The sequence below is a fragment of the Numida meleagris genome, chromosome 7, assembly GCF_002078875.1.
Source record: "Numida meleagris isolate 19003 breed g44 Domestic line chromosome 7, NumMel1.0, whole genome shotgun sequence".
Classification (NCBI taxonomy): Eukaryota; Metazoa; Chordata; class Aves; order Galliformes; family Numididae; genus Numida; species Numida meleagris.
In genome coordinates, this window is record NC_034415.1 from 5,800,161 (window position 1) to 5,811,399 (window position 11,239).

General features: G+C 51.7%; 1 protein-coding gene across 2 annotated transcripts in view; it reads right to left on the reverse strand.

Moving 5' to 3' along the window:
* The window catches only part of PBX1 (PBX homeobox 1), a gene marked incomplete at its 5' end in the record, with an annotated part of 105,896 nt that extends 96,886 nt beyond the window's left edge, over window positions 1-9,010 (reverse strand). For both annotated transcript variants that reach the window (XM_021405616.1, XM_021405615.1), the window contains 1 exon segment: window positions 8,937-9,010. In XM_021405616.1, coding sequence (XP_021261291.1) covers window positions 8,937-9,010 — 74 coding nt within the window.

An 11,239-nucleotide genomic window follows, 5' to 3' on the forward strand; every position in this document is an offset into this window, starting at 1 on the left:
ACACAGGCAGACAACAAGCCCAGGGGTAAAAGGAGATGCTTTGCTTCTCCGGGTGCACACAGAAGGCTCTGTGCCTCCAAACACGGCACTTGCATCGGCACGATGAAGTTGAGGAGCAGCCTCTTTGGGAGATTCTGCTTGAGGTACAAAGGGAAAAGCGGTCTGCTAAGAGCTTGCTGAGCAAAGCGCTTCACGCTGCTTCATTTCACACTGCTGAAAGCGGAAATCAGGGAATGGCTCCTCGGATTTTTCTCCATTAGCAAAGTATATTGCAAGTCCCCATCGCCGATACCAATCGGTACGTCACATCTGCTGACCAGCTCTAACAGCCAGGGTTTTCTAGGGTGATAATACATCCCCCAAAAACACCACTCCTGCCACCTGCTCCCTGCACTGAGAGCAGGGACGTGCAGGCTCCTCGGTCCTTCGCAGGCAAACGCGTAACAAAAGTCAGCAGCCAGAAGCCTGAAAAAATTCAGATCAGAAGCAAGCAAGCACACTCATTTGAAAGCAAGGGCAATAAACACTCCAAAGCAGCACCTCTGTGATGGTGGTGGAGGATTTCCCACAGCCTGCAGCCTGGTCACACAGCAGCAAATGCCCTGCTAAGCAGAAAGCACCAACCCACTGGGATAGGTTGCATCCCGAGCTACCAGCTCTGGATCAATGACTCTAACAACTTCCAACTCATTTCCTTCAACCTGTGGACCGAGCCTTTTGTTTAGAGATCTACAATACGAATCACAAGTTAAAAAAAAAAAACCTCAGGACTAAGTCAATACATTTGCAACCTTCTAAGGTTAGAGCCTGCTGGAGTTAAAAGCTGAATTCAAAGCCTAAACGTGGAGACCAATCCATCCCGAGGTGTAACCAGCAGGCGCCAGGTATTGTATCGTTCCTAACGTTTCACCTGAGAATCACCGCGCGTGAGAAAAGAAGGAGCTGTGTAAACAAGCAGACGCACACCCACAAGCGGCTTGGGTTTTGAAACATTAATGCTGAAACGAGAAAGGCACGTTTCGGAGAGTTACGGGCAGATTCGCTTTCATTTTGGCTTCAGCCCTGTGCATATCAAGTGTCAAAGGAAAGAGTCGCACTGAATGAGAAAGAAAGGAACCTGCACCGCGGAAACGTGCGCAGGATTGGGACCGCCGAAGTTCGGAAAGGAGCAGCAAGGAACAATGCACACTTAGCAACTGGAACGGTATTTCTGCCGGTTAACCTGCCACTGTTAATTTTGCTAATCGACATCACTCTGGAATTTGAAAATGTTATCCAACCAGGAGAGAAACTTGATTTTCCTCTTCTTGTAACAAGGACAGGAAGGCCAGCCAGGCTAGGCCAAGTGTGTAGTTACAAAACGCCATGCAGAAAGAGGAGAAAAGCAAGGAACCGAGTTTCTCAGCCTGGACTCAGATGAGAAGCAAGTCCAGCCGTCCACAGCGAAGTCAGGCTGGGTCCACTCGTAGCTGTTTGTTTTTCCATCAAGGCTGAAGAAAAATGGCAAAGTTATTTCAGCTTGTTACGACTCCTCGCAGCACTGCCTGATCTGAGGGGTTTCAATTGATCAGTATATTTTTAAGAGGGTTGGAAACAACCCTCCAGGCTCAGGGCAAGGCAAAAAGCTATTTCGGGTAAGGCTTCTATAAATAAAAGGCCGTGCAAACTGAACACGCTGGGCAGGGCGAGGACAGTGACAACGCGCTGCTCTCTCAAGGTGTCAGAGGGGATTGCTGTGATCTGCTTTGGTCAGCTCCCCAAAATGCTCCTCAGTGGGCAAGGACCAGAACAGGCAAGGCCATTCCCCAGCACGGCCCTGCCGGCTCCGGGGGGAGCAGCCGGTAAAGCACAATCTGTATGCAGAGGTTTTCCCAACCTGGATTCCTCCCTCCATTCCCCAGCTCTGCTCACCAGGCCTGAAGAAAGCTATTAAGGGCCGGGGAAGGGAGATTAGCAACCACCAACAGAAGGTGAGTGGAGAAAAGATGACTATACAGGGAGGAGACCGTGATTTAAAAACACGGCTGAAACAGGAGAAGCACCCTAAGCTGCAAGACCCAATCCTGAGAGCCCATTTTGGGCTATCTCTAGAAGAGTTACCTCAGCCTTCTGAAAGCCCAAAGAGCTGAAGGTGGCATTCAGGGCCAACCCGCTATGTTGTACAACAGGCAGCAAACGTGCAGGCTCGTTCCTGCACCGGGGGAAGGCACGGCACCCAGACCTGGAGCAGGGTGCAACGGGCTCTCCCCACCCAGCACACCCCCTTCCACAGCTCACACGTGGCTGCATGACCACGTGCCTCAGGATCACATTGTTCCAACTTTAAGAAAACAAAAAAACACACAAGGGCAGGGCTCACGAACAAGGCCAAGAGATATAATTCTTCGGTGCCTTTTTCTTCCCAAACCAATTCCAGCCCAAGCAATGCCCCAGCGGCTCCCCACCCCGAGCACTGCAGTGCATGAAGGCCTTGCTGGCCCTGCTGCTGGCCTGATGGCTGCACGCTGAAATGCATTCAGCCCACAGCTTCCCCAGGCCACAGCTTTCTACAGTTTATACCCATAGTGCCCACCACCCTGTGTTATTTAAGCCAGTGGATTGCCAGGGGATGCGGTGCCCCTGAGACAGACCGTATGGAGAAGCTGACTGCCCAAGCCCTTCAAACCACTGAGTTGGGTGGTTCGTCACATGTTGTTATATTGGCACCTAACACAACCTGGCAGCGTTTAGGCATCACGTGCCACTCCAGACTGGCAGTCAAGAGGCCTGATAACTGCTCCCAAACAGCTCCGCCACCCTCCTAAACATTTGCCAGTGTAACCAAACCCAGACAGAGTCTGCACGGATGTGCGAGGAAAGCTAAGGCTGAGGTGGGGAAGGGCCCAGGTTTATTAGATTATGGACTGTCCCCATGCAAATAGGGATGTATTGATCCAGCCTGCAAACACCTGGCTGGGAATAAAAGCAGCCTCTGAGTATACAGAAGCTGCTATAGATTATTAACCAGATCCACTGCTGTAAATCACATTACCTCCTTCAAAAGGCCAAGCCAGGACCGAGTTCCCTTGTGTTAGGTGCTGTACAGGCAGGAAAGCAGACATCCTAGCTGTGCAAGGGAGCGTTCCTTCTGGCACCCAGAACCAAGATACTCAGCACAGGAGTGGGGAGCCCTCCAGGGGCACGCTGTTTCCCCCACAGGAACCCCAAAACCAAGCACAGAATAAAGAAAATCACCGGCTAGGAAATCTGCCCTAGGAATACAAGGGCGGAAGAAAAATCAAAGAGCTAGAAATATATTTATATATAATCTATATATATATGTATAATTTCTCTGGACACAAACTCACCCCCTGCTCCTGCCTGGGGAGCTATATTTTGCACCAGCTGCACTCATTGCAAACAGCCCCTCCAGTGCACAGAGGCAACAGCACGGGCTCCCCTGCATCCCAAAGCACCCCGACTCCAAACACAGGAAGGGAAAAAGACAGGGAAATGCTTAATACAGCTTCTCAAAAGATCACAAAATCCTCTGCAGAGCTTCATCACCAGAGAGCACAGCAGCTCCTGGATTAAAGGAAGAGCTGGGAAATGAGGTGCTACACCAGCGACAAAGGAGGAATCCCGTATTTCTCTGTTCTCCCTGCCAAGATCCCAGCTCTGATTCAGCAGAAGCACGAACAGCAGCATAGGCTAGTGCATCTCACTGCAAACAAAACCATTTACATTTAAAACACCACCCTGCTCCCCTAAAGAATTGCTGCATGCAGTAATTTCCTTGTGACAAGGGGAAAAAAAAAAGAAAAAAAAAGCATGATGAAATTGTCTCAGAGTTTCTCTGCATTTTGTTTACAGCTGCTGCCCTCAAAGCCAGGGCCAGCACACAGAGCACGAGCCTGCTAACAGGAATAAATCCAACATTTGAGACCGTTTAGAAAAGCTCTGCTTGCAGACAGTCAGCGCTCAGAGGGGGAAATCCCTTCACAGCTCTCAAATAAGGGAACTAGAGCAGTTTTCCCTGGAGAAATTTAAACCTGAAAGATCTTCTGAGTTTCTCGTTTGGAGCTACACAGCCCAATAACAGACCCTCCTTCCCCACACTGGACTTAACCACAGCACCTTGCTGCCAAGAACACTTGCAGGGGGGGTAGAGAAGCCATTACCTGTTATATGTGGTTCACATGGGTATTTTTCCAGCATTTGCCCCTATATTTGACCAGGGACAGGAGCATGTGCAGCGCTGGGGGGCTCAGCCCCTTGCCTGCAAGCAGCTGGGGCAGGGAGCTCAGCAACCAACCCCACAGGCCTCCCCCGCCCGCTGCAACCACAGGGAAGTTGATTTGACACCAGGCACCCCAAATAAAACCCGACCTCGGAACAAAGACCTCACGTTTGGGGAATTCTCTCCCCGAAGAGCTGGGAGCAATAAGGCCCGGCCGCGGCCTCGCTGCGCTGCCTGAGGGGAGGGGGTGAGGAGCCTGCTGGCAGCCCCCGCTTCCACCTCCTGCCCTGGTGAATTGCAGGAGGCCAATTTTGATTAAACTAATTAAGCCTGCTCCGTTCAAAGAGCTCCAGCCACATGCTACCAGGGGAGAGGGAGAAAATGCAAAATTAAAAGGAAGAAAGAGCAATCTCGCTGCAAACACGCTGCTGCGACGCTGCTCGTCCTCAGCAGGCCCTGATGGACAACACCTCGTTTGAGGAGTAAAGCTCAGAGAAAGGACTCGTGGCTTCACAGATCTAACCCCACAGACCATTCCCTGCAAACACAGCCTGCTGCCACCCTGTGAATCACTGGGCTGTACTGGGGCCTTCCCATTAAGGTGACTGGGTTCCATCCCAGCTAGCCCCAGAGCGTGCCTGCTCCCCTTGCAGCCACACAGCCTGACCCCCCCCCTCAAGCCAGCATCTCCCAGACACCATTTCCCCTGCAGACCACCATCCCTATCTTTCAGCCCTTCCAGATCATCCCTATCTTTCAGCCCTCGCACGTTCCCTTCCCTCCTTTCCCTTCAAGGCAGCGGGTTTCTGGAAGCAATTTACCCGGAGCTGCACAGAGGTTTCTCCACACACACACAGGCCTTGCTCTCAGCAGGGCCGAAGGGAAGGGGACAAAACATTCCGCTCCCCCTCCACAGAGACCCTCAGACCCCAGGGAGCACCAGCCCCGTGCACGGCACGCTGCCCCTCATCCCAGGACTCTGCTGGAGGGGTTTCAGGGGCAGGAAGAAAAAGAAACCCCATAACGTAATTGCTAGATTAAAGAGAAATGGCAGGCAAGGATAATAAGAGAGGTGTCAGAAGTGAAATACAGTAACAGACATTAAAAAAAAAAAAGACTACAGTTCTGTGATGGGGGTGTTAATTGAACACAGAGCTGGAGAGAACAAAGGGGTGTTAAGGAAGAAAAGAAGGGGGAAAAAAAAAATCCTGCCTCCTCCAAAGATCTGATTTGAGTTAAGTTTGGTGAAGATAATGCACGGGGAAAGGTAGCTGAGAGGCACCTTATATAGCTATTATGTTCTAAAATTAAAGAAACAAACCCATTATTCGACAACAATTGCACGGCTAATCAGTGCTGTCTATAAATATTCCACTTAGTAAATTCCATCCATTGGCTGTGTGCACGCTTTTCTGCTCCGCTCTGATCCCTGCGACGCAGAAGGGCTGCGAAAAGCAAAGCAAAGCGGGGGCTTTGCGGGAAGAAGCCAGGGCCTTGACACAAGTACCACGCGCCCGACGCCCTCACCTCCCCCAAAAGAGCAGAGAAAGTGAAACGATAGGAAAAGCTCTTGAGGAGGAAGGAGATGAAGCAGCCCTCTATCCTGCGCTCGCCCCGCCGGTCCCCAGCAGCGAGATGGGCGCTGGAGGAGGCTGGCAGCCGAGAGACGCCGCTGCATTTTGACAGCAGATATTTTCCAGTTTGCCATCCAAGGACCCCACGTCTGCGCGCCTTGCCTGCTTCTTCTGCTTAGATATTCTGCTCGTGCAGAGTACAGCTTAAAGAAAAAGGGAAAAAAAAAAAACCACGGGGGGGGGGGGGGGGAAGGACATAGAGCCCCTACCCCTGCCTTCAAACTTTTTTTATAAATCCGCACCGCAATTTCCGATTTCAATCCTATCGACGGAGGAATCGATTGTATTCAGGACAACAATGCCTCCCATTACCATAATTATTATTCCAAAAAGCCAGCCAGCCATTTGAAGGCAGTCCTGCCCCTCCGCTCGCAACAAAGCAGCCAACTGCAAGTGAACGCACACCAAATGAGCGCCGGCAACTCGCGCCGAGATCGAAGCGGCGATTCTTTTCCCGCCTGCTTCCACCTGGACCGGCGCGCTCAACTTTTACTACTTTTAAACAAACGTCACCCAAAGGAGAGAGTCTCCAGATAAAATGCAACCGACGGGTTCCAACCGCTGAGCTTTAGGAAAGAAATTAGAAAGCGCTTATAAATGCTTTAGTATAATTGAAGGCGCCGAGAGCGAAAGGGAACTCTTTGGCCAGTCAAGACAACCTCTTTTTCTGCAAACTTTATAGACACTTTGGGTTTGCTCAGGCAACGTTAGCGCTATGAAATATTAGCCATAACGCTGCGAGAGACGGTGGTAAAGTCTCCGTGAGGCTCTGGAGTCACTTAAATCAGGCAGCGGGCAACCGAGCGAACGCTACCGCGCATCACAGCGCTGGGGGAAGCTGTACGGGGGCACGGCCAAAAACCCCCCAGCGCCCGCCAACAGCATCTCCAGCAGCAGCTCCCACGGCACAGGCAGAAAGGGGACCCAAAAGGGAAGAGCAGAGGGAGAAGTCGGCTCAGCATCCCACCCGCACAGACCACTGTGATCAAGGGGAGAGCGCAGGGCCCTCGGCCCCGGGAAAAGCAGGCGAGCCTCCTGCCACTGCCGGGCCCGCCGAGCAATAATGAAAGAAAAATACCATCTGGCCGTTTGCTCACTGACAAAGTGCGACTTTTGGGGATGCAGATGGGGGGGAAAAGGGGAGGAGGTTTCTTTAATTTGCAAAGCAAAATTCACCACATCCGAGGGGAGATAAACTAAGCTCCAAGAGCCACCTCCATTCAACCCCCTCAGAGGCTTCCATACAGCAGTGCTGCATCCACGTAACCCCTGCACAACAGCAGCAAACACAATTTTAGAGATGTAAGACGGCCCCAACCCACACCTGAACATCGTTCATCCCCAACAGCACAGCTCTGCCCACCAGCTCGCCGGGTTTCACTCTGCCAAGGGGAAGGAACGCGCCCATTCCTGGTGGCCATCCCCACCCTGTAACTCGATGAGTGCCCTGGCACCAAGAGCCGGTCACCCTGCCAAACTGTGCCACACGCAGCACTACAAACACGTCAGCATTTCCTTTGCTTAAGGCAAAATAAAAGGAGAAGAGGGAGAGGAACCCAAGGGCTCCTTTTTTGGAAGGTGGGCACACAGCAAAAATTCTAAGAAGCACCCGTAGAACGTATTCACACACAGCCTCCACCGCCTCACACACACCATCAACTCAGCAGAGGTTCCCCTACAGAACCCATCGCGCGTTACTGTGCAAACTACAGAACGAAGGGCTGCTCCGTGAGGGCTTGGAGCTGAATGCCATCGTAGGTGCTTTGTCTGGGCTACAAGCTGCACAAACAACGTTTAACAATAGGCCCTTTAGTCATTTCATATATATTGCAAGAGTCAAGTAATTGTATTTTCAATCAGCTGCTCGCGCTAGGAGGTTTCATATATATTTAAGAAAAAAAGAAAGTAAGACCCAGACTCGGGTTTCCGAAAGCTGTTCCCCTTTTATGTGTAACTATCAATGTATATCAACCGGGTGCGCAATCATATTTATTGTCACTTTCATTCATGTCATGCCCTTGCTTATATGGTTTAGATATGAATTATTGACTGTTACAGTCCTCGTTGTAAAAGGGGAGGGGGTGGGGGGTGGGAGCCGAATACTTCACTGTGTGAAGAAAGCAGGCAGCTGAGAGCCTGCTGAGCATCTCCGATCGGCCCCGAAAGGCAGAAGCACAACTCACCCCTCCATGCTGTGTTCCTGCTATTCCCTTTTCCCACCCCCCATCCCTTCTCTCTCCAAAAAAAAAAAAAAAAAAGGAAAAAAAAAGGGATTCCGGCAAATAAATAAATAAGTGGTGCATGTTGCTAAATGTCCTTCCCCGAGCATCTGTTGTTTAAGATCACCCTTGATTGATGACTGCTATTTTTTAATTGTTGCTTTTAAAATTTAAATGCCCCCCTGGGATGTGTTATAAGTGTGTTAGTACATGGTAGGAGGTCTGGAAAGTGGGAAACGGCAGAGCCAAGGCTCTCATGTCATTAGCTTCTTTAGAAGCCTGAGAACACCCCATGTCATAAAACAACAGTACCCTAAAGTAACTAACAATCTAATATATTGCTTTCACTGAAGGCAGCTGACAACTTGCTCTTACGCGAGCTAGGCTGGATGATTGGCAGACACGAGCATTTTAACCCTTTCTTAAAAATAATTTTTTAAAAAGTAAGAAGTCTTTAGGTTTACCTTTGCAGGAATAGCAGTAAGACTGCGCTATTTTATCCCCCCCCCCCAACACTCTGCAGTCAGAGTTATTTTTTTTAAAGCAGTGCCATGCTTCAAAGGAAAAAAAAAATACATACAGCGAGACAGAAATTGCACGGTTTTCCATTTTTCCCTCCTCTCCCCCTAAAAAACAATAAATAAGAAGAGGCTCCACAATAGGAACTAAACCACGCTATTCTCCCCGGCAGACGCAAACCACATCACTCGAGTCCAGCGCCAGAAGCATTACATACCAGGGAGTTGTTTCTCCCCACTTAAATGCTCCCACACCCGATCGGGGGGGGTCACAAACTTTGCAGAATAACACCTTTCAAAGCGCAGAAAGAAAAACAACGCGGAACCAACAGCGTGGCTTCCCTACCTGTTTTTTCTTTGATTTCACACAAGACATTAAAAAGGGCTGGCTTCATCCTGTGGCAGTTTAAAGCGTGTTTCCTGCAGAGAAAAGGAAAAAAAAAAAAAAAATGGGGTGAGGTTAGGATGACACACGGCCACAACTTTCCCAAATTCACAGCAGCACATTGGTGTGCCCCGGGGGGGGACGTTTGGGGCAGGGCCCTGCTAGGACCTCGGGGACGCGGCACCGGAGCTGCCAGCAGCCATCTCCGCAGTGGAGAGGGGAGAAATGAGGCCAATTTAGAATGGCTTTGAGTGCAGCATTTGCTACTGAGCAGCTCTCGAGGCAAGCTGCTCCCCAAGCCAGGAGGCTCGGAAGCCAGGCTTGGTTTAACTCTTATTCACACACGCAACGCAGCAGCAGGCTCCTTCCGTCTCCCACCTCCGAACTAAAGCCAGCCATGTGTTTCATCCTCACCCTACAAAGCAGAGGGGAAAAAAGGCCACCCCTCCTTCCCCCAGTGCTGAAACATCCTCTGCTGAGAGCTGTCAACCCAGGGAATTTCAGCGCCCAACTTGGAGCACCGAAACGCACAGCCACAGGCACGCGCGCAGATGGAGAAATAAATCCGGCTCTCCGCACCCATGCTGCACTCCTTGCATGCACCCAGCTTCTTTGCAGGTGGTAGGATTTCATTCTTTGCAACCGGGGCAGGACACATCTACAAAACACAGCCTGACGCTGCTGGGAAGCGGCGGCATCGTGCTCAACGCTCCCTCCTCGAGGCCGGTATTGCGGAGCTGACCGCCCTCCACCCGTGGGTTTGGGGGGGGGGGGATGGAGAGAGTTTTTGGGGTGGTTTTACGGGCAGGTTTCACAGCCCGCTGGGTGCCTGCAAAGCGGAGATGTGGGATGGCTGTGGGTTCCTCCTGCAGCCATATGACGGCTCGGCCGAGGGCCGGGTTGTACGAAGGGCTGCTCCTAGCAGGCGCCGGTTACAGGATTTCTGTTTACCAACCGAAACAACACGCGAAGCCGATGTGAACATCTGGCAAACATTCACACCACTTCCCCCACCACCCACAACATGTTGGGAGAGATTTATGTGGCCGATGAAGCCTCCCAAAGGTGGATACCCTCGTGGAGCCACGGTGTGCCCGTATCAGATGGGCGCAGGCTTTGGGGTGCACAAATCACGTACGGGTGCCGGAGGGGCCCTCCTGCAAATCGCACTGGGGGACAGGCCGAGTCCCAAACTTCAGAAGGAAAACAGCAACAACAAGAAGAAAAAGGCAGCAAAACACCCACACGACAGCAGGATGGGTGCAAGAAATGCAAAGCCAAAGATCACGGCTAAATAACGCATGTTTGGCAGCTTGGGGAAAAAAAGAAAAAGTCCTATGAGGATGGTGCAGGAATAGCCGAGCAAAGCAAAACCCTGCCACCCTCTAGGGCTGCTCTGGATCGTTGAGTTTGACTGGTTTGACGAAGCACCCTAAGTGGACTGTGCAGGAACACACAATTCCCACAACTTTCAGGAGCAGAGAGTCCTCTCTGCCCCCACACCTGGCTGGGGAGAGAGCACGCCGTATCCTCCTGCTCCCAGAAGCATTGCTGAGGGCACTGCCAGCAGCAGGCTGAGCGGGGTGGGGGCCGTGCTCCCCATGCAAGCTGTCCCAAAGCATGTCCGCGGTTCCATGCCTTCTCCCAGCACCACTTACTGCAGCGCCAGGGGATGGAGCAGCACTGCATCCCACGGCCCTGCGCTGGGTGAAGTCTGAGCGCACCCCAACAATCCCGGGCAACTCTTTAATTATCATTATTTATCCCTTAAACCGTGCCTTTAGTTGGACGGTATTTTTTTTTCCTCTCCAACTTTCGCTCGCGCCTCGGAAGCAGCATGCGGAAGGGCAAAGCAGTCTACGCACCCTACAGCCTTTTTTTTTTTTTTCTCCTTTCCCTCTTTTTTAAATACCTTGGAATCCACGAGGGAAAAGGAACATAAGAATATGGGAAGAAAATTAAAGGCGAAAAGGAAGGCGGTGCGCACAGCCTGCCAGCAGAGAAGCACGGCCTCGCCAAGCCGGCGCTGGGCCCCGCCGGGCAGCGGCACCGCGCTCGGTGCGGGGCTGCGGGAGCGAGAGGGCTGCGGGCAACTGCCCCAAAGTTACGAGAAAGGGGGAAAAAAATATTTCCTAAAGCCCACACCCCGATGGAAACACGGATGGGAAGCAGACCCCCCGAGCTGAGGGGACGATAGAAGCCGCCCTCCCGCCGCACAACAAAGCCGCACAAAGGGCTGCGAGCCGGGCGGTCCCCCCCACACC